At 38.6% G+C, this 27,357-nt stretch overlaps 1 protein-coding gene across 1 annotated transcript; it reads left to right on the top strand.

Moving 5' to 3' along the window:
* The first annotated feature begins 534 nt into the window (after positions 1–534).
* LOC18428968 (translocation protein-like protein) lies at positions 535–27,306 on the top strand. The gene is made up of 5 exons (XM_006838264.4): positions 535–651; positions 3,556–3,870; positions 16,188–16,389; positions 25,151–25,379; positions 26,801–27,306. Exons 1-5 carry the CDS (start codon positions 571–573, stop codon positions 27,045–27,047), a joined length of 1,074 nt encoding a protein of 357 aa, XP_006838327.1. The 5' UTR covers positions 535–570; the 3' UTR covers positions 27,048–27,306.
* Positions 27,307–27,357: the final 51 nt, after the last annotated feature.

Raw genomic sequence — 27,357 nt, 5'->3', positions numbered from 1 at the left:
ATATTATTCACATATCGAGTCCCAACAGCAACAGTGTAGGGATGAGTACGAAATACTGTAAATTAAATGTTGAATGACGGTTCATGCAGGGAAAGAACATATCAATATTCGCATATTCATTCAAAAACATGAAAATTCTTAATGAAGTACCCTAATTTTTTATTGAATTCCTAAAAAACAATATTTATAATGAATTTTAATAATTTTTTCGAATTTTTTTAAAGCTTTATTCTTACCGATTCACCCGATTTTCGATCCGAATCGCCGATTCGCCGATCCGGATCAATTTTTTGGAAACCCGATCCGGGTCACCGATCCGTTTTTTAAACCATTGGTTTAGACAGAGACATAGAGATAGAGAGAGAGTTTAGAAAGAGAGATAAAGATAGAGAGAGAGTTTAGAGAGAGATAGAGATAGAGAGAGAGTTTAGAGAGAGAGAGATAGAGACACAGAGAGAGTTTAGAGAGAGAGAGAGCCGTTATTGGAAAAGAAGGGGTTCTAAAAATTTAGGTTATTAAGCAACGTAACGGGCCGGTCGGGACCGGCAAAGTGCGTCGCGAAAAAAAGCGATGACGAAAACAGGAGCAGAGAAGAAGAGGGTTCGCAGAGCGGTTCAGAGCAGCAAAGACATTAACGATATCCCCCTTAAGGTACTAACACTTTCTTTCTCTCTCTACAACTCTTCCTTCTCTTGTTTTTCTTTTATCCTTGCCATTTTGGTTATGTTTTCGTTGATCTAGGGTTTTTCATTTCTAACCATTCTTCGGTGGATAGGAATCGATTTATTGTCTAAATTGATATTGTTCTGTGTTTTTATCTTGATCAGACGAATTGACTGTGCCTTTCTGATTATTTTCTGGGAAATTTATCGAAATACACCTAAACTTTCAACGGTTTAACAGTTTACATTTTTTCCAACTGTTTTGATGGTCGTGTGTTTTGATAGATATTTTGAAATTAAGTTTAAAGGTATGGGTAAGTTATCAAATGGTGGATCTCATGAGTATTTTGGTAACATTCCCGTTTCTTTTTATCTCTAAATTTAAGTTTTTGTTATTTATGCTGGCTTTTTTCATGAGTTGGGGCAGCATTTGTGTTTCTTGTCTGCTTTCTTCTTGTATCTGTGATGATTTGGTTGGGTTTCATTTGTCAATGGTATTCTGTATTCCTATTACTTGGTATGGTGAGCTGAGAATTGAAAGGAAAGGTTAATCTTGGACTTCAGAGCTTTGAACAACTGCTCTACAGCCATACATCTCTATTTTTGCTAATTTTCTGTTTTTTATTATGTTATTTAGTTTTATGTCTATGTACTATTGGTGATCTTGTTTTCTTTTGCGTTTGGAAAAACCAACAGTATTCTAGTTTTAGGACTATGGGGGAATGTTTTTTTTTTTGGGTTGTGAATGGATCATGGGGTAATTAACTTTTTTCAAGGGGATCATAGTAGAAAACCAAATTAATAAAATTAACTGTTATTGAATGGTGTTTATTTGACATTAAACTGGATTTTGTTAGTCCTTTGCTATTCCTGGATCATTTGTTGATATGACCAATTTTGTCTCTTTGTTACTCGTTGGATAGGGTAGCTTACTTCCTAGATCTTTGGTTCATTCGTCTGAGGCCCTGTCTGTATGAATTGATTTTCCATTTTCTCATCAAATATATAGTTCTCTATTTGTATGTGGTGGTTCATAAGATATTTGTGGTTCATAAGATATTTACACATATATGCAGCGCAAGTTATATGTTTTTTATAGGGATATCAGAATTTTCTATATATCTAGTTTTTTCGAGCAAATGTATATTACGAAATAAACAATGGTATAAATGAGTTGAATTTCCTATTTAGAAAATCGTGTATACATCAGTGTATCTCCAATTAATTTAACAGTATGTACGGCTTCCTTCTGTGAAGTGGCCAAATATTACAAGTGAAATCCTTTATTGCTAGTTTATTTGTCATCTTATTGTGTTGAATTTCAATTTCTGAGGCATTAATTAAGCGTAATTGCTTTGGAAGCTAGTGGGTGTTGCGTGGACATTAGTTGAGAAAGAAGCTTTCTGATACCATGTTAGTAAGTTATGAATCTTTTCTTTGTACAATTTTGTGGCTCAGCTTTGTCCTGGTCAAAAAGGATGCAATCATCTTAGCTTTTAAGTATATAATGGAAAGTTAAATAAATGAATGTTAGGCAAGGTGAGGAGGTTCTATTGTCCATATCCATTTACTGTCAGGAGGGTCATACATGTTAACTCATAGGGTATGGCCTAGTGGTGATTTGAGATGCTCGTTTTGGAATGGGGGAAGTGGATGTAATAATGGGGAGGATGGTCCCATGGAAGCCTTCCCTCGGGTTCATGGATTTTTGTTAGGTTCATATATTGTTGCTATTTTGGAAATCCTTGTCCCTTATGTTGTGCTATGTAATATACAAAGGATTAATCTCTTTGGGACCTACAGTGTTATAATTTGGGTGTTTGGCCGGTTCCGAATGGTTCTTGGTTTTATGAGGGAACCATGTGAGCCTTGGGAGTGTTTCAGATCGAACCTGGCCCAACTGTTGGTCCAGTCTGCTTTATACCATTTTGACTTTCCCCTTCTGAAAATTATGTGTTCCTGGGTTCATTTGGGTTGAAATATGTGCCTTTGCATTTTTTTGCAATTAGAGGGAATGTAAGTAATTTAAGGGTGATCAGAATGAGCCAACCTTATAGGAAGGCCTTGAAGGTCCTTTTAGGAAAGAAAAATTGAAAACCCAGAAAAGACCACCATTCAATCCTTTTTCCTCTTTTCTTCTCTTTTGTTTTTTGAATAAGAGACCTTTGGAGACTTTGATGCTTTTTGCTTTCTTTATCATGTAGTTGTTTTTTTGCTAGTCATGATTTTACTTTTTGTTTAGAAAATTGTTTGTAGGGGAATGGGAAGTGATTGATTTTATGCCGGAATGAGTTTAGTTGTATTTTGAGGGTCTCAAAAGGTCCTGGAGAAAAAGCAAAGAAAGAAAAAGAAAGGACTCATTGAGAATATCTATTTGTTGTTGGATTTGTGGATTTGATATGGGTCTTCTATTAGGTCGAGCCTGACTAAAGTTGAACACATGAACACAACAACCGGCAATGGTGATTGACAACTTGCACATTATAGCTTTTTTTGGTTGTCTTTAATGTGTTCCTATGCAACTCTCGTACATTAAAGTGTTTCCTATTCGTTGAGTTGCTACATTCAGGCATTCTTTTACTTTTCCATGACAAGATCTGGCTTGCTCCTATCCCATTTCACTTGAATATTAATACCTTGCTCATTTTCTTCTATTTGCTTGTCACTACTTAAAAGAGGAGGAGAGATTTGGTTTTCTCTTGCTCTGATCTGAATGCTGTGGCAATGTTCTTGGTCACAGATGTGACCCACTGTAATTTTGAGGACATATCCATGTTTCTATAAGCAAAGATGGTAGTGAATACACAAGGAAAGATGTTGGTGTATAGGACCCTATATAAATCAGTGATAGCTTGTAAATGTTTTAACTATGTTTTTGACATCATCGTTGCAGAAGCAAGCAAAGGTAAAGGATGTGTTTCAGGTCTTTGCGGAAAAGGTGAGAGAGCATAAGAAACTGGAATCAAGATGGGCTGTTTTAAGAGAGACAAGGGTTGAGTATTTCCGAGGGAGAGACTTTTTTGCCTTCTTGAAGAACCATCCAGAGCTCAAGGATATACTAGGCCCTGAGAAGAATTTAGAAGTAGAAGATATTGCTAATATCTTACTCAGAAAGAATCTTATCGTGCGGTGTGATCGTGTGGTAAAGACAGTTAGACCTGGGAAGAAGAAACTGTCAACCTGGCCGGCACATTTGGAGATCTATTCTGTAAGTTTTAGGTGTTTATGAAGAAATTTTGAACTCAGGGAACGTTTGGGATGCGTGAAAATACTTTTGTGAAAATATTTTTACATGAAAGAACTCTCCCATGCGATTAGGTGTTGGAGTTTTTTCACACCAATTGGCAGATAATTGCTGTGAAAGAACTCTCACACCTAATCGCATGGGGGAGGTCTTTCATGTGAATACGAAAGTATTTTTACATGTACCAAACGTGCACTCATGTACTCTACATTTCTGTGCATGTCAGTAGTTCCTCTCTCTCTCTCTCTCTGTCTTTCTCTCTTCTCTCTCTCTCTTTACAAGATATTTTTCTTATTCAAGGATGTGTGAAATTATTGATGAATGTAAAATTTAACTGCTCCTGCACGTAAGGGAGGACTTTCTTTTTTCTTTTAGATCGCATGGGATGACAGCCTTATTTATTTTTCTAAAAGAGGTACATTCTTAATTTATTTAGTAAAGAGCTAACATTGTTAATGACTCCTCATAGTTGATGGCTGTAACCGGATACAAATATCAGTTCCTGGTTTGTTTAATCCCAAGCCTTTGATTGGATTTACTTGTTCTTTAGGACAATAAGTAATGATAAATTGTTTGACTAGTACAGACTTCCAAAAATATTTTAGTCTTCTTGAGTTGCAGACTTCGCCATTGAATTCTTTGGCATTCTGTCATCTATGAAATATAAATCGAATGTCTTTTGCAACTTGTAGTTACTTGATCTTTGGTATGACATATTTTCATGGCTAACAAATCAGGGAACACCCTGAAATGTTATTACCAGTGCGCATTGTATTAACTGTTCAAAATGGGAAAGGCCTGAAAAGGGGATACCCTGGAATGTCATTACCAGTGCGCATTGTATTAACTGTATCCGTTAGTAACTGTTCCTCTTTATGCTGGCATGCTTCAATTAATTCCATGTCAGGCTATCGCAAGTTTCCTTCCATTCTGCTTCAAATTTTCTCCACACATGAATCTGTTATGAATATCCAATTCCTTGTTAATATCTAGCATCAACCCCTTATACAATAGGACCATCTGGTTCAAGATGGCATGATTGTTAAAATTTGATTTGTATATTATTTGCTTTCATTTTCGATGATTTCTTGTTTCTTTCCTTCCATATAATCATATTGCTATTCTCCACAATTTTTCACTCTTGGATGCCTTCCAGGGTGCATCCAGCCTCAACAAGCTACCTGGCTGGCTTGAAAGGTTTGTAAAATTTGACTGCATAGTGTTCATGCAGGAATATGTTTCAAACATAGTGTTCATGCAGGAATATGTTTCAAACATCTATTGAGCCAAAAATGTGCACTTAGGTAATCATCAAGTACAGCTCATTCATCATTCACCAAAAATTCCAAGAGTTATATGACCACCTTCACTTAGAAGTCCTAATACATTCTCTAGTTGATTGTATTATAACTGGAAAGCTTCTCACAAGCAGGAGCTAAAGAAACAATAAATCCCTGACTCGAAAAACATCCTTGTCTAAGTAGCAAAGCGATATTTTACATGGATATTTGCGATGGCTCTCTGAGAATTACCCACCTTTTCACCACAACAATGTTATGACCTTACAACTCATGGTAGCCATACCAGAACATTAACCATCTCCATCCTTAACCAGTTACCTGACAGCAGCATAGCAAACCAGCTATGTATGCTAGAAATCACCGAGAATACCTACCTCTACTCAAAAGGGGTCCATATTGGAAGATTTGAACCTAAAAGCAACGATCTCAAGGGTATGGAAACAAGGGCTGCAAAGGCCTGGAAAACCTCCTGCCCCTATGATTTATAAGTCTAGAGGATGCAGGTGTTATCTTCATTCTACCTTTAAAGGAAGTGGCAACAAAAGTTGTGGCATTCATTAAGTGGTTCAGAGGGGCAAGTTTACAAATTTTAGGAACTTTGATGTCTTCCCAAAGATAGGAGAGGCCTGTGGATGATTCCACCGGCTTGATTGGAGCTTCATCTCTGGCATATGTTTCTGGATCTATTCATATATGCTTGCTACTTATGATGAATACGAGATCACTCCTTGTTGTTAGATTGGCTTAAAATTTCTAGAACCACTATGAAACCCTATCCAAAAACCAGAACTGCAGCTATCTCAAGAACAATGGTGGAAAGTCAAACCTCCATAACAACCATCAAGCCTCAATTTCCAACACCTGCTGTACCTGAGTCATTTCAATGCTGCAAACAAATTACACTCAGCCGACGCCGACCTCAAACTAGCTTTTCCGCAAACACCCAAAGCCTAGAGATCAAGCAAGATGATGGGGATTCGTACAATGTTGAGAGAAAGAAAGCGAGTAAGAAAAGAAAAAAAAACATGCAAGAAGCTGAAAGTGGGAAGAGAGATGGCTAGCTCAGCCAAATAGTGGGAGCTGTGGAAGGAAGGCTGAGAAGGAAGGCTGACCTGGCATCCAACCAAGCATGAAAGAAAAATGTGGAGCCCTGCCATTGGAGACCAAAGCTTGACGCAATTCAGCCTAGCACGTGGATTCAATTCAAACATTGCATTGCCGTAAAAATTCCTCAATTGCCCCCCATCATTCCCTGCGGTGCAGTTTGAAATTTCAAATTCCAGTTCTTGATTTCCCTGCCAACTTCTGCCTTCAGAAGACCTACCTTTGATTGTACATCCTATGGCTGGAAACCTCCTAGAGATGAGTCTAATGAGAACAATTGACCAGGCGTAGTCTAATGAGAACAATTGACCAGGCCTTTTCTTGCCCTCAGCGAGCCTTAGAACCCCATCATACCTAGAAATAGTTAACTCGCCCTATCCACTGCCTAAACTGTCTCTTCTACAGCCCACACCTACCAACCACTGCAACCAATAGCCCATCAAATCCAAAAGGCGTGGCCCCCCCTCGATCACATACAAATCAATGCATCCTAAACAGCCTGTACCGCCCTACCACCCACCCCACTGCTTCCCATATACAGTGTTTCATATTGCCCACCTGAACTGCCCTTGCTGCCTTGCTCCCCCCTGCACCAAATGAATCGCCACCCATCATACCGATACAAACCTCAAAATCCATGGCCCCAAATCCAACTCAATTAAGACCAGCAAACTTTCCTTTCTTTCTCTGCGGATCAAGGTGCCTTGCTGGGAAAAACGTTGCAATGCAAAAGCCTATAAAGAATAAACCAAACTTCAAGAGGCTAAAAGACAAATGATAAGAAGACCAACTCTGAGAACTCACCCTCTGGATCTTCTACTGTGAGTCCTATATGCCCCATAAGATCTAATTCTTTCACAATGTCCAAAAGGGCCTGGACTTATGGCACATGCAAACTACTTTCTCTTCAATATCCTTTTGGGATTCAGGTTTCAGTTAAAACCTTCCCACAAATTCTACTGATCCGCCACCTTCAAAACCCAGCTCACCTACCTCTCCAAACCAACGTAGTATGGACGCCTACCTCTTCTGACTGTCGTGCCTCACATGTAATGTGCCACCTAGAAACCCCGGCCCCGACTTACATCTCTCCTCATCCGCTTTATCCTCCTATGAGTATGGCCACCCCAATGTGAAACCAATTCAATCCATCTCTTGAGACAGCTTCCCTCCCCTGTCCCGTAAGTGAAACAAGAAATGGGGGTTCGTGGGCAAATTTAACAGAGAATGAGACCACATACTCAGATAGCTCAATGGAAGGAAAAATAATTGAAAACTTGAGAGACCAAGTGAAAGGATGGTTGAAGCCTTGGGTCTGGTCTGCAAAGGAATGCTGCTTATGTTGAACCTTTCTGACAAAATGCACTGAGAACAAATTGACGCATATGAGAACTCAAAAACCTCGTGTCAACTATGACAAAAATACAGCTACAAGTCAAGTCTAGGAGGGGTGGGGCCACATGGATCACAATCACACTGATGATTCTCGATGAAGATACTCGCTTGAAACATTAGGGGAATGTGGGAACCCAAAAAAAAACTCCCAGTCTTCAATCTTTTCTTCTCAAAAACACCACAATTCTGGCAATAAAAAAAGCTAAATACCAACCCCTATTCTGTTCGGAAGTGTTTGCGGAAGAAATCCAGTAGACTGGGTAGCACCTCTGGTTGAGGGAGCAGGGAATCTTTTTATCCCTACTTTTCTGCTGCAAGACGAGACCATTGGCTTGTACTTTATCTCAGTAAAGTTCTCATGCAAATCAGATGACTTCAAGTCGCTTTTTCTTACAGTGTATTTCCCTAGCCAGCCTGCTTTAAGGGAAGAGTTTTGGGTGGAGCTTTACAGCCTACAAAATCAGTGCCAGCTTCCATGGTGTCTAGGTGGTGATTTCAAAAGGAAAATAAATAAATAAAGGGAGAATCTTAGCCAGCATGGTGAGATTTTTAGAAATCGCTTGCCATCAACTTCTGGACATCCCCCTATTGGAGCTACTTCCACCTGGTCAAATCGCAATGAACAACCTTTTCAAATGTTAGATTGATTGTTGGTTTCTCCAAACTGGGAACCAAATTTCCTGGTTCGTATGCTTTCTTACTACCCAAACCCACTTAGCTATGAACACCATCCTCAATGGGCAAAGACCATTCCAATTTGAGTTGTCTTCATTCCAACATAAGGGGCTTCCAAGCCTGATCACAGGTTGGTGTCTTCTTCTATGTCTCCAGATCGGTTGGTTTTCGTCTCTGTAAAAAGCTTTTACTGCTCAAGGAGAAGCTTAAACAGTGGAACAAACTCTGCTTTCAGCAATATGGAAACCAACCAGAATTTGTTGTGTAAAATTCAGGATCCGGACCAGATGGAAGAAGCAGGTGATCTCTCAATGGAGGACACACCAGGATAGAAGAGGCCTGGCATAAATTTCATGAACTTTTACACTGAGAGCAGATCTTTTCGAAACAGGGATCGAGGGTAAAATTGTTTAAAGAGGGAGATCGAAACTCTGACCTTTTCCACGAAATTGGAAACGTTAGATGAAGGGCAAATACAATAACACAGTTGAAGTGGAATATCAATGGGGTAACATAGAAAGAACAGCCATCAGTTACTTCAAGAAGTTGTTTAAGGCAGTGGGATAGCCAAGATGTGCCAACATCAATTTTGATATGATCCCTGATTTTTTTGCTCAATGGTTGGAATGCCCTTTGATGCTGATGGGATCAAAATGGCTACTTTTGACTTAAACAATGACCTGGCACCATGGCTGGATGGTTACCCTATAGCTTTTACCCAAACCTTCTTTTGAGCTCGTCTTTGACCACCTTGGGGAAGTATTCTCGGAATTCCGCAGCAGGGGTACCATCCTCGAAGGGATGAATGCAACCCCTCATTCCAAAGAAAAAAGCTGAAGGACTTTCTGCCAATAAGCCTTATCAGTAGCTCATACAATTTTCTTGTGAAAGTTTGGCATCCAGATTGGGAGAAATGCTTCATCATAGTATCTACAAGGTGCTTGGAAAAGGGTATCATATACGTGGTGGTCATTGATTAGTCAGGAGCTAATAGATAGGGAGAAAAAGCCTGGTATTGTATGCAAATTTGATTTGGAGAGAACCTATGGCTGGGTGGATTAGACGGTATTGGGCCAAACAATGGAGATAATGGGGTTCATGCCTAGATGGCATTTAGTTGATCCATAGATATTTGTCCTTAGCAAACTTCTCAATAAATCATACATGGAACCCCTAGGGGTTTCTTTTTAAGCCCTAGGTATCGATCTCAGCCCTGATAAAGTAGAGCAGCTAGTTGCAAGAGTGGGTTGTGGGGTGGATCAAATGCCAATTAAATACTTCGGTTGGCCATTATACCAGGGCAAACCCAAAAGCGAATAAGGGGACCTGGTCATTGAGAGATTTGTAAAGATATTGGCGACATGAAAGAGTCGATAGCTAGGATAACCCTCTCATCCAGGCCACTTTATCCAACCTCCCTTTTTACTCATTTCCTTTTTAAAATGCCCACCTTAGTTTTGAATCAAATCAAGAAAATTCAGAAGGATCTTTTTAGGGTGACTCTAGAGATCAATAGAGGACTCACTTGGTTAAGAGGGACATGGTATGCCTTCCAAGAGAACTAGGCGGGCTCGCTTCAGAAAATAGAAAAAGGCAAACATAGCACTATTGGGCAAATAGTGGTGGTGAAGCACTGAAGATACCTACCACTTGTGTGGAAACAAAGTGGTTCTCTACAATCGGATGATACTTTCGATTATCCCATTGTATTTAAGTAGGAAGATGAATTATAGAAAGGAAAAAGTGGAAAAAATATGAGAAATTCAATGGAATTCTTGATTGGACAAGGAATCCCATTTTTGGATTCAGTATGGGTAAAGGATCTTCCTATATTATACTATTCAATTCTCGACGATGTATTAATTTGATAGATATTGTTATTCATGATATTGATCTAATTCAGTATCATCAGGATTCAATTAATCCATTGAATTTACAAATTATGGAGAAGGATTCATCATCTCTATGGGATTAGATCCCGAGTTATTGCGAAGCAAAATAAAAAGAATGAGATTATGGAAGTAAATATCCTCGCATTTATTGCTACTGCACTGTTCATTCGAGTTCTACAAGTATTGATCCAACCATGAGGATGGTTCGTGAAAAGCAATGCAGACAGTTTTTGTATGTTGGGTGCTTGGAGAGGAATTGACTAAGTTACCTAAAAGAATGTTGCTTCCAATTGAGAAATGGAACACACATAAAATTTTGGATAGATTTGTAGCCGGGGGCTCGAACCTTGGCCGATTCAGTCTCAAGCACTAGTGAATGTTGGATCAAATAAAGGATGCCTCGTCTCTGAAGTGTTCAATAGAATTGTTGGAACATGTAGAGCCATAACATTAAAAAGATCTTCAGAGAAGAAGTACAAGAGCATACTGAATTGTTGGGTGTACTACAAAAGGTTTACTTCCCGTGGGAATGGTCTGACACAATGATCTGGGAACCAAGCAGTCATGAACTCTTCTTGGTCGAATGATTCTATAACACTGTCACCCAAACAGGGATCACCCTTGCAACAGCCAGGAAGGTGTGGAAAATCCTAACCCCGCCAAAGGTGCAGGCTTGTGGATGGCTTGCTGTGCTTGATAGAGCATTGACAATTGCTCATCCACAAAACAGAGATACCCCCCTACTCAACTATTGGATTCTCTGTCAAGATACAATTGAATTTGTTCCCTATCTTATACTTTATTGCAAGGTAAGCATTACAATTTGGAATTATTTTCATGGGTCCACCCTCAGTAGCGCGATTATTTGACCAATGATTTCCACCACCTATACCCAAATTTGGGCTATCATGTGGAGAATGTGTATCCTGAAATTCCTATGGACCATGGAGTATATGAGTTGAGCGCAACTGGTACACTTTTAAGGGAATATACCCAAGATACCTTGCGATAGTCAATGACGCTAGAGTGATAACAACATCATGGGCCACTACAGGAAGGAATTTAGGGGGTGTCCATTTATGGAGCTTTTAATAAAATGGCATTCCTGTTGTCTGGAAACAAATGCATAGAACTCGATACTCAAGTGCTTGGAATCCTCCATATAGTGTCACCATCAAACTCAATTTTGATGGTAGCTCTAGGGCAACTCAGGCCCCTCAGGTGTTGGAGTTGTCCTCACCTTGAAAGATATGGAGAACTATGCTGCATAGATGCAACCGAAGTAGACGCAAATGCTTTATGAATAGGCCTAAGGTTGTATGACCCAAGTTGGGCCCCCTTGACACTGGACGGTAACTCATTAAATTTTATTCTATGGGCAAAGGAGTGAAAAGGCTACGCTTGGAGGCTTGGCAGAATCTTCTCGAAGATTTCAGATAGCTTCTTATATTATATGTTCAAACACCTGTGTGAGATTCAAACACGAGCTGCTAGCCTGGCAAGAGAAGGAAACCTCCAACTCACTCACAATTATGAGAGAGAATTTAGAAAAAATGCTAAACTTATGTCCTATGTTATTAGAATCAAATCAGGTGCCAAACCATTAAACTTTTTCCTTTGAAAAAATGGAGTTACACTCTAATTAGGGTTCATTTCTCCTTCTTGGCTTATGATAGGGTTTGGGAACTTGTTTTAAAGAGGAAAGAATTGAGAGGCAAGGATTAAAAAACCACTATTAGTAGGAAGTTTTTTATGAATGTGGATTTCTAATCTTACATATATGGGATGAAAAAGTGGAGACTTTGTGTGTCTTATTTAGGTCACCGCATAGGAAATATGGCTTCCTCACTACGGCCTCATGTACATATAAGATCTAAGGTCTCCTTTAGAGAGAATAGAGCTTTCTATAGAGAGAATCATTGAGATAGTTCAAGATCTCTATAGAGAGAAACGTTGAGATAGTTCAAGATCGTGGTCATTGGATTGGACAATGCAAGAAAATGAAGACTCTCTGCAAAGTGATCCACCAAGAGAGGAAGAGATAGAAATGTCCATCAGAGAAGAGCTGCCCTCTATCCAATTGCCGAGTTATAAAAAAAAGAATGATGGTATACAATAAGATCATTTACCTCTGGAATAAAAAGGTCACGATTTCTTAAAATATGATAAAAAAATTCTTTTGAACATTGAGCTTGGTCAATGAAATAGATGCAGCTACCTAATTTCACATCCAATGATCAAGATTAATTGTGATCACTTTGTACAAGGTAAACGGTCTCATTATATACTTTCCCAAAAAACAAAGAAACTAGTCAGGCAGCTGATTGAAGCGCTTGCAGCTAATTTTTTTAAAAAAGGGAAATAAATTAGGAATAATAATATACGAGTTGAAAATTTTGAAATATTTTATAAAAGAACTTTCCCAACTTTGTTTAGCATGTCTAACCGGTTATCAACCAAATCAGTTTTTGTTTGAATTGGCTAGGGTGGGTATCGCTCAATGTTCTATATATGACAAAAATAGTTTCCTAACTTTGTTTAGTTGGTCTGGCCGGTCAAAACTGGCCTATCCAACCGGCGAAAATGGTCAAACTTTGGTTATGACTGGTTTTAGACCAAACCAGTTTCTTCTTTAGGCTAGATTGGCCAAGGCACCGGTCAACAGTTGGTCTACCTGGTCCAGTCCGGTCTTGATAATTGTGCTTATGTTTGTAGGAGTCTTGTGTAGCTTCTTCCATTTGAGGAAATTTGTGCATTTTCTCTGTTACTTTTTGGTGTTGCTGCCATGTGAGCTTAGTTTTTGTAAGTGCTTGCATAGGCAATGACACATTTTTTTATGAATTTTATTACTGTTAATTAGAACTCACACACAATGTTAACACTAAACAAATCAAATAAAGTTTCATGCAAAGATACAATGGATCGGGGTATAGATTTGCTCTCTCTTCCACTTCCTTAAACAATTATCCAAAATTAGCAATTTGGATTCAGCCATGTTGAAATTTGTTCTAGGTCACACAAAGGGCCATGCTTCAAGGCAGGACCCTTCCCGCTACACCTCCTGATGAGATATCTGGTCACCCCTTCCTTTTGTTATTACGCCACATTAGCTCTAATGAATATTTGGTGACAATCTTATTAACTTTCAAAATAAAAGATGGAAAAATGAGAAAAGGAAGAGGGACATCCTTCACCCTTAAACCTGTCAACCTACCCCATTTTCCTATTGTCCCTTCTTAGGCTTTGGCTTAGTGGTGCACAAATTGGTCTGCATGAGGGAGATCAAGGGCTTGAACCCTTGAAGATTGTTTCAAAAGGGCCTTACAAGCTAACATAGACTGTTTTTTGTCCCATTCTCCTGCTGCTTTCCTTCTCTTCTTTTGAACTTTGCGCTCTCTTTATGTCCTATTTTCTTTCTTATAATTTTCTAATTTTTCACTTTTATGCTCTATCGAGCCTTCTACTGCCTTTATAGATCCGTTTCCAGACTAACTGCTGCTCCAGTTGTGGCTAGTAAGATATACACAAGTCGAGCATTGGGGCTCCACCTGTTGCCGGATAGACATAGCAATTCGTTTGCTCTAATTCTTTCTTTAGCAGTTTCTAATGGTCAACTGACAATATGTTATCCCTTATCTTCCGATACATTTACCATCTATTTGTGTTGCTGCTTCCTCTTCTGTCACTGTTGTCCTTCTTCCTCCCCCTCTCATCTTTGTTATGTGAGAGAGCCATCCACTTTTCACCAGAAGCTTATCTCTTTGTATGCTCTAAATCAGGTTAGAATCCCAACAATGTGACCTACTGTGAGTTTGCAACCCAGTCTGTTTCCTGATTGCTACAGGGGCTTCTATAGCACCCGCCTGTACGATTGTTTCTTCTCACACTAGATTCCAAAGTTTTCCTTCCTATTCGCCATCTAGAATCCCCTTTACTTTCTCAGAGACAACACTTTTTCCCATTGAAGTATTACTTAAATCAAGACCATCTCCTATATTGGTTATTTGGGTTTTTATATTTGCAGCAGCCTCACTAGTTTGAAAATGCCAATTCGTTATCTACAACCTGCCACAACCTCTATCCTATTTGCCATGCCCAACTTGGAGCTGGCGGGTCGCTAGGTCGCCCAACTGGGTTCTGGGTCCGGACCTGGCTGGTCGTGTCCAGATCTTGGTCCGGCTTGATACCCTGTTATTTGTTCCTTTGTGGTGCAGTCCTGCATACATGTGGTGTTGGACCAGCCTCAGGTCCAGACCTGTTTCAACAAACCTCGACCTAGAAAGGTCTGGACCGTACCAGTTTGAGGTCAGCCATACCAGACCCGATCCATTTACGATCCTATTTGTATTTACTAACCTGAAAGAAACCCTTTTGTCATCGTGCTTAACCACCCAAAAACTAGAGTCCTGAACTGGACAGTATCTAGTGGGAACTTTCTGATAAGGCATTAGTGCAGGCTTCTCTTACTTGCCTCTAGGTAAATAAACAATTCTTACAGGTTGTTTTTGCCCGCTTGAGAAATTACAGCAGTCTTCCCTGGCACCAGAAGATAATGTTGCAGCTGCTACTCCTAAACATTTTTATTCTCACCACCGGATATGTCTCCACTCTTATCTGAATCTTCATTACTTTCCGAGTTTCAACAGATTTCCTCTCTGAATTCATTCATCTTATTTGGTCAGGAAGGAGCTAATTAATGCTTATCGTTTCCTTTTTTTACCTTGAATATCAGGACTGAACTCTCTCTGGGAAAAAAAACATCCCTAAATCATTTACTGTTTTGAGCCAATGGCCCTCCTGGTGGGGAATGACCACACTATGTACCCGGTATGCTGAAGTATTTTTTTTTTTTGTAATTAGCTTACCTTTCTTTCAAATTGCAATAACAACAAAGCACTTAGCAGGAAAATCAGAACCTAAAAAATCAGTCTCATAACCACAAAATTAATCAACTGGAAAGGAAATGAACTACTAAGGGATACCAAATTACAGAAAAAAGGTTGATAGAGCGAACTAATTGGAAGATCCTTAATGAGTTGTGGCAAGCAAGTAAAAAATTATGTTCAGCCTTTTTCTAATGAGGCCCGATTGAATTGATGGTCTACATGTGAGACAATTTGTTCACACATACCTTTTTCTTTTGAACATGAATTGTATACAATCTAAATATTCTTAGTACTTATTAAAAGTTGGTGCTCTCTGAAAAGGAGAAGAAATGGTTTTCGTGTCTTATTTTCTAGCATATTCAGATTTCAAGGGCTTTTACTTCACTAGTCTTAACATCAAGAACTTTATTTGCCATCATATGCTATCCATTCTATTACTTTTTTTCTTGGTTTTTTGATGAATTCAATGGGTACGGTTTTCATTTATGTTAATCCAAGAACACAGCTTCCAAAGAATATTGCACTGATGTTGCTTGATGTTTATATTTTTTCTTATAGTTATTTTCTTAACCCTGGACCATTACTTTCTCTGATTTTCTAACAGCATTGGAAAGTGGTGCTAGTTCTGATCTATTGCGAGTTCTTTTAGTGGCTGAAATTTTCTCCATTATCTGTTTGATTTTTGCTGTGAAAATGGTTGCCTCAAATTGACACCAAAGCAAATGATGTTGGCATCTTTTTTATTTAATATGCTCCTCTTTCTTCTAGTGAGAAGTCAATATTGTCAGAATAGTGGTCTTGATTTGATCATGTAAACGGCATAATGTAATCTTTATGATTCATCCACCTTGTTAATTCTCTATACTTCAGTTTACCTGCAGATGCACTTGCTTCTTTTCATTCCCTGATTATGTTAACTAACTATATAATGTGATTATTGTTATTCTGCTGTCCATTTCATTTACGATTTTCAAATTTATTTATTGCTGCTGAAATGCTGATAGCTTTTCTTGCTGTATCCTGTGCAGGATCAAGTTTTTTCTGACAATGATGCCTTTTTTGCATGGACCTTTGTAAAACGAAGACCACTCTGGCAGACAATTCTTTCCTTCCTTGTGCCTGTGGTCACTCTGGCATGTTGCTTGTTTCCAGTATTCCCTCATTGGTGCAAGCTGCTAGTTCTCTATTTCTGTGTTGGGTTTCTGCTATTTATATTTAGCATGCTATTTTGTAAGTTTCTTTTGATCTTTATTAGTTATCTGCTAGATGCCTTATTAATTATCTGTGTTCCATTTTAGTTTTCTTTGTGATTCTGTAAAACCAGGGAGCAGAAAAACATGATATAATTTCTTGTATGTGCTGAATGATTTGTTGTTTTATCTTCCTTAGAATGCAATGAAGCAACGCTCAACAGCTTTGCTTGTATAAAACTTAATGTTTGTTATCTAAAGTTATTTTATGGAATAAAAGATTCCAACGTATCTGTAAGTGATGGTGTTACATTTGTATCACACTCATGAATTTGATTGTACTCCCATGGTTTTTGTGATAATGATGTCTATAGTTTGCCTTTGTATCAGAAAGCCTGGCAACCCATTGCATAGTAGGAGACTGGTTTTCTTGAACATGTATAGTAGGAGACTATGGTTGATTGCTGAGCTCTTGGTTTAGGATGAATCTTGATGTGTGTTGTCCCAAAATGGTGGCACCACTTGGATTACTAGAAAACTATGCAACTTGGAAATACATGTTCATGGTTTTGGCCAGCGTCGAGGCACTAGGACACAATACCCGTGTCTCACATTTTAGAAACTTAGAAGCTTCTTGTTAACCTTTCTTGGTAAAATCACAATTGGAAGTATTTATGCCATTTGACAGCCCCCTCCCCCCTTCTCCAAATGATGTATGGATGTGTCGTTTCTGAAGGCCCATTTTTGTGTTGGTGTTTGGGATATTGATGTGCGTATCAATGTTTTTACAATGTAGGTGGTTTGTTGGAAGTTAGTCCTTTGGGCACTTTTGCAAGGGAAGAATGAAGGTCTACAGTTTTTGGAACCGTCCACCCTAGGTAGCGACCTCTATTCAGAATCGTGATTCTGCGATTATGTGAAGGAATCTCCACAAATCCCGGTTCTTGGAGGTTAGGAATCACAATTTCATTTTTTTTTTTAATCTCGTTCCCGATGTCTTTGGAGTCTTGATTCCAACTCACCAAATTTTGCAATTCGTAGATGCAAAAGACAATGTTCAACCAATACGAGACCTCACTTCCAAATTTAGGAATCGGTTGGAATTTTTAAGACATTATTTTAAAAAATTGTTATTTAAATTGTTTTCATAATTAATATATGATGGGCATCTAAAACTCTATGGGTGTCGACAAACTAGAGTTGATATTTTTCCCAAATTTCTAGAATTTTCCTTCTTGTTTAAAAATACATTATTAAGAAATAGAATAATTTTGTTTTATCCTTTTCAATCTTAAAACTCTAGGAAAGTACTTTGTTACTGGTACCCGACCTTGTTTCCAATACTTGTGGAGAATTGTTATAAAAGGGCACTCAATACATCACTCCGTCGGAGTTCAACATCTCTTTGTGCACTTGTCCTGGCCCTTCCCATCAGACCATTGATCTTCCCCCATGATGGCCCTCCAGACCAATTGCCACTTTCACCACAACAAGTTGGCCATTCATAGATCACCACCCATCTTCTCATAGCGGATCACATCCACGCTCCAACCGCCAACCAAACCCGCTTCCTCTCTCCTGCTCTCCTATGCAACTTCGACTTCCTTGTCCGGCAATCCCCTCCCCCCCCCGCCAGCACCCCAAACAACAAAAAAAAAAAACTTCACTCCTCTTCCCTTACCTCGTTTCTTTCCCAATGCACAGCCACCAATCTCCCCACTCCATGACAGGCTCTCTAATGGCTAATCAATCTCTCCTCCCTTCTTCTCCATTCGCCCAACTATTACCTCCAACAACAATTGCAAAAACCTTCCATTTAGGCCCAGCCATTTCTCGAGCCTCATTGACATCTACAGCAAGGCCCCAACTCCCATTGCGCCTTCCACCGTTGCCCCAATCCATCTATTTCCCTTTCTCCCCAACCCCACTTCCCATAGGGGAACCATTTTTTCCTTCTTAGAGTGGTCGCCCTTTGCAGCTGTTGTTCACTCATCACACAATGTCCCAGTTTTCCTTTTGCTTCTCCCAGGTCGATTCTCCTTTCAACGACCTAAGTTCCACTACCACCCCCACCTCCATCCATCCCTTGCCCTTCCATGTGATTTTTGTTGGTTGCCACTTCTTCAATCTTGCAAATGATGTAATGGGCTTGTATTTTTTTTGTATTTTACTATTTTCTTGATTTTAGGTTTGGGATTATTTTGGGTTTCTAGTTTTATTTAGGGTTATTTTGTCTTTTTTGGTTGTAAGGGGGCAGAATTTCAATTTTTTCTTTTTAAGATGAAGGGTTAAGATTTAGTATTGATTAGGATTTCTTAAGGTATAAGTTAGGGTTTAGGGTTGTTTTCTTTTATAAATATGTAGCCATTGGACCAAAAAAATAATGAAGAGAAGAAGATTTTATTTATTTTTTATGTTTTAAAGAGATCTCTTTTGGGGGTGGAGTTTTTTGCAGATCCTGAGAGAGGGTATAATCTCTCGTCGATTATTTGTATTTTTAATTTTCCTGATTTGTTTATTTTGTTTCTCCCTCTTCCCTCTGCATCAAGTGGTATGAGAGTTCAAAAGAGAAATTAAAATAATGTGCAACATCCCAAAGTTCCACCACAAGTGGTTCATGAAGTATTTGATTAATTAGTTCATTGGAGAAAACAAAGTACCCCGACAAATGGTGGACTACATTAATAGTTATTCAATTGGCCTTTGAGGATGCGATGAACACAATAAGCTCAAGATCGAGCTTCTCTCAACCCTACAAGAATGATGCAATGAGTTTTTTTTTTTTTTTTTTGTACTATTTTTTAGATTTTAGGTTTTGGATTTTTGGTTTCTAGTTTTCTTTAGGGGTACTTGGGTTTCTAGTTTTCTCATCGTAGTTGTCGATTTCTTTCCCCTTCTTCCCTGCATCACGTGGTATCAGAGCTTCTCTCTACATCAATTGGTATCATAGCCTTGAGATCCATATACCATTATCCTATCACAAGCACCTACCAATCTAGTTTTAGAGCGTGTGGAGCAAATAATTGAGACTGAAAAAATACATGACAAAACGTATTTGCAAAGTAATACAAGAAGTTGTACAAGTTCTAAAAGATCGGCTCAGTAGATTGCAATATGGGGAACAAAACTACGAAGAGTTAGAAAATCAAAAGTTGATTACCAATTCAAGCTCTGGTTGCACTATACAAGATGCTCTAGAAGTTGATCAAGTTGTAAGCCATGAAAAACGAATGGTGGAAATTGCAAAAACTTGCTATCGTAGTCAATTTTCTAAATATCTCACAAATTTGTTGAATTAAGTCTCATAAGTTCAATAAGAAAGGGCGAAAGCAATGTTTGAAAAATCGGTGACTCGATCCAGAATCGGGCGATCCGGATCAGGTATTGTTCAGCCTGTCCCGGACCTAGAATATATCGTTCTTATCGGTTTTGTCACCAGAGGCTGCCATGTGTCATTATTAGTTTTGAAAATAGGTCAATAAACCCACGTGTCATTATGATTTGGAAATAGTTGAAAAGGTCCACCCCCCACCTACATCGGAAACAATGCCGCTCCTCCACATCATAACACGAATAAGCACAACCACGCCACTTTTCATCACGCGTGTAATAAATGGTGTTGTGTCATAGACTTTATAGTGGCTTGGGCACTTTTGAAAATTCGATGTGGGATTTATCTCTTTTGTTCTCTCACATCTTGACATTAAAGCCACGTGATTATTCTCCACAACTGCCTTAGCATTCTAAATTGAGCGTCATTTGATAACGTGCCATTGAAGCATGCCATTTCATTTATGAACCTTAGTGTATCCTACTAAATGAGTGTGTCAATTTAGATTAACCTTAGCGTGTCACGTTCCCTAGTTAGATTGTCATATTAAATGAGCCTCATCAACATATTCTTTTAATTAAATGAATTAATTAGAGTGCCAAATTAAAAAATGGCATATAAAAGTTTTTGCTATTTATTAGTAAAAGGATTTTTTCGATAGGTTTTATTACCATATTATTTTATTTTTTTTGTAGCTACTGTACATGTTGCCGATAGGCTTTTTCTTTTTTGAATTTTGATATCTTTATTTTTCATTTTTTTGGTAAGTGTTTTTTATTTTTATTTAAATATCATAACATTAAAATTTATTAGCGGTTTTATTTTTATTTTTAATCATATGATAAGGAAGCATTTTCTAATAAGTTTTTAATTATGTTTATTATAATATTATAATTAATAATCTTACATTGATAACCAAATCTTGTATTTTATATATTAATTTTCTTACGTTAAAAATTATGTAATGTATTATTTTTCTTATAGTTGCAAATAAAATTTTCTAAATTAGATGATATTATAAGACATTTTAGATTTATTCTTATTTGTATAGTAAATAAATATAAAATATAAACCTACAATTTCAATTTCATCGTATAATATTATAGTTAGTTAGGTTGTGATAATTTTGGATTTGTAAAGCGAATTAATAAATGTTTAATACTTTGATGTTATTCTAATTTCTTTATATGGGAAATTATTTTTAATCTTATAATATTGAAGTGTTTTTTAATGCTTTTTAAAATTATATTGATGCAATATTATAATTTTATATTAGGGTGTGGTTTGTATAGAGCCTAGGCTCTAAATAATCAAATTAGAGCCTACTTTCAAATGGTGTCGAGAAATGTGGTTTCAACACTGGAAATCTTTGTGATGGCCTTAAAATATATTTTCATCTTTATGTATGAAATTTAAAGCTTCATAAATAGTGTAGATCGGTAGATCTATGAAAACTTGAAAATCTTGAAAATTAATGGTCCAAAAATGCATTACAACATATACTATTTCCAAAACTTGAAATCCATTTTTTTCTCATGTCCATGCATCTTGATGTCGAGATGATCAATTTGAGGATATTTGGGCATCAAAACAATCTCTTGTAGTTAAATTTTTGAGGTAGGCTCCAGTTTGATTGTTTAGAGCCTCGGCTCTATATAAACTTTACCCATTATATTATAATTAATAATTATACAAATATCTAGACAGGAACTCAACGTCTTAGTATTCACCTATTTTTACAAAGTAATGACAGTACATAATGCACCACTCCTGATTTCATTTAGAGAGTAAAAAAACACTATTTTTAAAAATTTATAGTGATTTTTTGAAAAACATTTGGGACAAAAATTGCCAATTCCGTCGATTCTTCGATTCGATCCACCGATTCCTGAATTCGACATGGGTATGGGTGTGATCGATTCGAAACACCGATCCGTTTTTTTAAACCTTGGGTGAAAGTATCTGTTTGTAACATAGTGTATAAGATAATGAAGGAAAATTTTCGAATTCCGTAAGCTCGAGGGTGAGCTTCTCCCAACTCTGGGAAATGATGGAATGGTTTTTTTTAATATATTTTTTAACTTGTTTCTAGATTTTAGGTTTGTGGTTATTTTTGGTTTCTAGCTTTCTTTAGGGTTATTTTTGTTATTTCTGGTTGCAGAAATTTCCCGGCTGGTGCACGTTGCATAGCTTCTTTCCTTTTATACAGCAATACAAATGTTAATGTTCATAAAAAAAAAAAAAGAAATTTGAGGGGTAGAATTAGAAATTTATTCTTTTTAATATGAAGGGCTAGGATTTAGTATTAATTAGGATTTATTAGGTGCAAGTTAGGGTTGAGAGCTATTTTCTTTGATAAATATGTAACTATTAGACAACCAGAAAAAAAAAAAAAAGAGTGAAGAGAGGAAAGAGTTTAATATTTGGATCTTGTGAAGAGATTTTTTTGGGGTCGACTCCCTTGCAGACCTGAGACACGGTTTATTCTCTAGTCTTTTATTTGTTTTTATTTTTTTCTTGATTTGTTTATTGTCTTTCTCCCTCGTACCTGCATCACCAAAGCCCCGCACCTATACCTGTTACCCTCTTGGAAGCACCTAAACAATGCCTCCCTTCCCTCTCCCACCCAAATAGATACCCCTCCACTACTAGGATTAACTTGCCCACCCCCACCGCCGCACCTATGCGACTTGAGCACCCTTTCTAGGTAATGCTAAAGGCCTGATCCTCAGAGAGTGCCTCTGTTTCCCTGCCATCTCCTCCTACTCAAACATCGACTCTTCCAAATCAAGAGGACTGAACGCTCAAGCTCAAGGAGACATCAACTTGGTTCCCAAGCCCATGGGGTTGCTGTATGATGGATGCGAGGCGGACATCAGTGATTTTGGTAGTCTCCACAAGAGCTAAAGTAAATGCATGGGGATTGAGAGAAGTCCAAAACCTCTCCTTCAGTGTTTGCCATGAAAAGGGAGACTTCAGCTCTTCGTCCTTCTGCCAATCTTGGTCCTCCTCCCTTGGGGAGCCAGAACACCAATAGGTGTTCTAGACACCTGGCCATCTCCTCCAAACCCTCTTATGAAGATTCTAGTGTGGAATATTAGGTGGTGTAGGTGACTCCAGGTTTTCATAACAGCGGTTTCCCAGTCTGAAGCGATGAGATAGAGGTTGGACAGGTAGGTGCCAAGAGTTGTAAGCCTTGCTGGAGGTTGTTCCAAAAGCTAACTCAACCATCCACGATAGCTGCGCTGTGTACTTGAGAAAGCCAAGAACAGCTGGTGCTGCCTTTCCAGGCTGCCGAGCCTTGGGCATTTGCAACTCACCTTGGGAACAGGCAGATAGAACCTCCCATATTCATGCTTGATCACCCTTGTCATAGGTGGTCAACATCGGTAACATTGCACAACCGCCACTTGCTTAGATGGGCGAAGTTACAGTCTCTAAGGTTCCTAACACCCAACCCTCCCTGACCTCGGGCCTTGTGTACAGTGTCCCATTTGATGAGATGGGTTTTGTGTGTGCCTCCACCCCCCCCAAATGAATTCCCTTGTGAGCCTCAGAAGTTTGTTTGCATCAGATATAGGCATACACAAGAGAGACATTTGATCAGATATAGGCATACACGAGAGACATTTGATGAGATGAGGTATTGGATAGAGTGGCCTTTCATAGTGATACAGCCACCGAGCAATAAAAAGCTGAATTTTCACACTGGAAACTTGTGGTCAACTTTTTCTTTTTTACCACCCAGATGGCTTTCTTATGTTTCACTAATCAAAGCGGCAGCTCCAAATACTTGTTCAGTTAAGAGACCTTACCACATTCCAGTCATTCCTTGGTAGAAGGCAGCCTGTGGTAGGCCTATTCCTAAGAGTTCGGTTTTGGCCATATAGACTTGGACACCAGTTGCTTTCACAAAACATCTAACAAACAACCAAAGTTGACCCATTTGTTGACGTTGGGCATTGCAGAAAATGAGGGCGTTGTCTGCCTACTGGAGGTGGTAGATGGCAGAGTCCTCTCCTAGAGGTGGAGAATCCTGTGAGCACCTGTGAGCAGGTTTTGGCTAAAAGATGGAGATACCCTGGCTGAGTACTTTGCCAATGATGGCAAAAAGGAAAGGGGACAAGGGTCCCCCCTTGGTTCAGGCTCCTTGATGATGGGAAGAAGTTACAGGAACTTCCATTGATGAGGACCAAGAAGATTGCCGCCCACAAGATGTGGGGTAAAGTCCTCAGCCTCTTTAATTGTTAGTGGGTCTTGCTCGCCAATGTACCTCAGCTCTTAAACTCCCTTCAACCTTTCCTATGGCCTGAAGAAGGCATCTCTCTATGGAAGTCTTCAGTGGCAGCCACGATTTGGGTGTTGTGGATTGAACGCAATAACAGGATTTTCCGGGGTGAACACTTACTTACTCGGGGAAGGCCTTTTCTCCAAGATCAAATCCTCGATAGTATTCTTGGTTCCCAACCACAAGAGCTTTAAAGGTGTTTCTCTTTCTGCCTTATACCAAAATTGGGAGGCCATTCTTCTTCTAAGCCCCCATCGCACCCCTCGGTCACTGTTTGGAGACTTCCCCTCATGGGACACCTTAAACTTAACTTCGATGGCTGTTCGCTAGGTAACCCCGGTCTATCGGGAATTGGCTATCTTTTAAGGGACCACATCGGTATCATTATCGCTTATGTTTCCAAGAATATTGGCCATACCAACTCCATGCTACTGAAGCTCTCGCTTTACTGGAAGGGCTTAGGCTTTTACTCCCATTTAGGCATATTACAATTGTCATTCAGAGTGACTCAAAGAATGTTATTGGTTGGGCGTCTAAAATTTCTCCCCTCGCATGGAGTCTAGCTCACATTTTTGGCGAAATCGATCACCATTGTAGGGTTATTCACTTCTCATGGAAGCATATTTAGCAGGAATCCAACCGGGAAGCCAACACCCTCGCTAAGGATGCAGCACGCTCAGATAATTCGCAGATTTTTGGTGTCCTTTATCGTTTGTTATTGTAATTTTTGTAAGATAGGCCTTTGGATAGTTCTTTCGCTGTTTCTTTTTGTTATCCCTTTGGGGGGTTCTTTGTATATAGGGCTCCCACTTGTGGATAGCCAATTTTTTGGGAAGATGCAACTCCTTTTACTCTAATACAATGTTAACGTAATAAAATAAAAAAAAAAAAGCCCAAGAAGTACAACCTGATATCCACAGGCTGAAATCCATAAGGGTCATGGTCTTGTCAAGATTCCTCTAGTTTATGTGTTTGTAAGCCTTCTTAAGGTCGAGCTTAAGGATTAAGCCAGAAAGAGAAGAATGGTATTGTGTATTGTATGATACTTTACGTTGTGTACTGTATTTTTTTCTCATTCCATTTCTTGTATGTCAGTGTTTGTTAATTCTCAAATTCCTAAGCTATGTTGAAGTAGTACATATCCTTCATCCATTTTCATGGTTATCATTTCTAAATTTGCAGTTAGGTGGGTCATTTTTGGGACAATATGGATTCTTTTTGGAAAACGTGTTTGGTTTTTCCCCAACATTCTTGCTGAGGAAGCAACTTTCTCAGAGTTATTCCAGTTTTGTCCGAGCAAAGATGAGGAAGAAAGACCCAAATGGACATCAAGGCTTACGGTTGCTATTGGAGCTGTTGTGGCCATATGGCTTCTCAGACGGCATGCTCCTGATGAAGCCGCGAGGTCCAGGTAAAGGATCTATATATTGTATAGTTTTCTTGTTATAGTAGTATATTACTTACTCAAATGTGTTGGTATTATATAATCCAATGGATTATGAGAAACCATTGTCCATTATATGGGGGATGTGGTTTGTATAGAGCCAAGGCTCTAAACAATCAAAGTAAAGCGCACCTTCAAGTAGTGTCGAGAAATGTGGTTTCAATGCTGGAAATCTTTGTGATAGCCTTAAAATATATTTTCATCTTTAATTATAAAATTTAAAGCTTGAAAAATAATGTAGATCGAGCAGAACTGTGAAAACTGAAAATCTTGAAAATTGACGGTCCAAAAATGCGTTACAAGATGCACTATTTCCAAAACTTGAAATCCATTTTTTTCTGATGTCTATGCATCTTAATGTTGAGATGATGAATTTGAGAATATTTGAGCATCAAAACAATCTCTTCTAGTGAAATTTTTGAGGTGGGCTTTAGTTTGATTGTTTAGAGCCTCGGCTCTATATAAACTTTTTCCTCATTTGGGTCATCACCAACCAATGAAGTGATGACTTGGGTTCCCACTCTCCATCCATTATTTGATAATGTTGATGGCTGCAATAGACTATGGTTTTCCCTAATCCACTGGATTATAATATATTTTCGTTATAAAATGTTAGAAACCTTACTTTCCATGGTCCTTGGCTAGGAAAAATATTCTAAGGAAGATTCAACCAATACAAATCATTATACTCTTCCAAATATTTGAGGAAAGGGTTGCCTTTCTTCACTTAGGCACAACAATGTGAAGAATGTGTCGTGCATTTTTGGAAGAGAGAACCATGAAGATGGTGCAGGTTTTGAAAGATTAGACCTTCAGTTCAAAAATTTTAATTTCCAATAGTGAATATTATTATATGCATCCATAGGAGCGAGGTGTATTACTTCCTCAGGTGAAGAGCCTAGCTAGGATTTGTTTTTTAGGAACACAAATGTTGGGGATGTGACCTATTCAACCTAGTGGCCATCCGGAAAAAAATGATGCACTATATCTGCCTGAAAAATAGGTTCTACGATTGAGAATTGAGATCATCCAATTTTCAGACAGTGAGATCTTAGTGTTTAGGGATCAAATGCATTGTTTTTTCATAAATGATCATCTGATGATTCTGAAGTGAATCCCAAAATTTCAATTCTAGTAAAATCCCTTCTAAGTTGGTCTTCTTGCCTCTGGGATCAAGTATAAAATCTACTCCCATAGGAGCATGCTACACATGCCTTTTGCAAGAACTAGACATTAGCAAGACATCTTGAGTAAAAAAGATGTTGAAATGCTTATAATTAAGAATTAGGGGTTTCTTGCTCTCTCTTCTTTGGAGGTGAGGATGCATCTCTCTCTCTCTCTCTCTGAGCCATTGCAACTGTGCTGAAAAAGTTCGCCCTTCTTTCCAGGTACCAGAAGCGGGTTTCTAACATTATTGACGATGTTCTCGAGTGGTCGCCTAGACTGGCTCTGTCAGGTATGATGGAGAAGCAGCAGCCTCCAGTGTTTAATGCCACCCAAACCAATAGCTCTGGAGATAGCACCAGCATGGGAACAGAAGATAATGGCAATCCTGAGAACCCAGTTAGTGAGGTCAATTTAGATGAACATGGCACTGAAGATAGTGATGACCAAGAGGCTACTACTGCCTCATGACGTTGAGCAGAACACTATGATAACAGCCAAAAGAGCTTATACTTTGGTTTTTTACTGTAGAAGTGTAACCAAGTTATTGGCATCCAGATCTCATGAATTTGTAAGTTGTACCCTTAATAAAATCTTCTCTCTTACAAAAAAAGAAAAAGGGGTTTGCTTTTCTCACATTCTATTGTTTTTAATTCTGGTTATGTAGTCGCAGAGGATTGGTGAGTTTGAGAATGGGAAGAAATATATGGATGGTTTTTTGCTTTAGAAACTTGGGTTCACTTGCTAGGCCCCTAATTTTGCTTTGGTGTATGATATTTTA

The sequence above is a fragment of the Amborella trichopoda genome, chromosome 3 (assembly GCF_054954075.1).
Source record: "Amborella trichopoda isolate Santa Cruz 75 chromosome 3, AtrichopodaSantaCruz75HAP2 v2.0, whole genome shotgun sequence".
NCBI classification, from domain to species: domain Eukaryota; kingdom Viridiplantae; phylum Streptophyta; class Magnoliopsida; order Amborellales; family Amborellaceae; genus Amborella; species Amborella trichopoda.
Note: the sequence above shows the minus strand (reverse complement) of the source record. Positions and strands in the feature narration are given on the sequence as shown.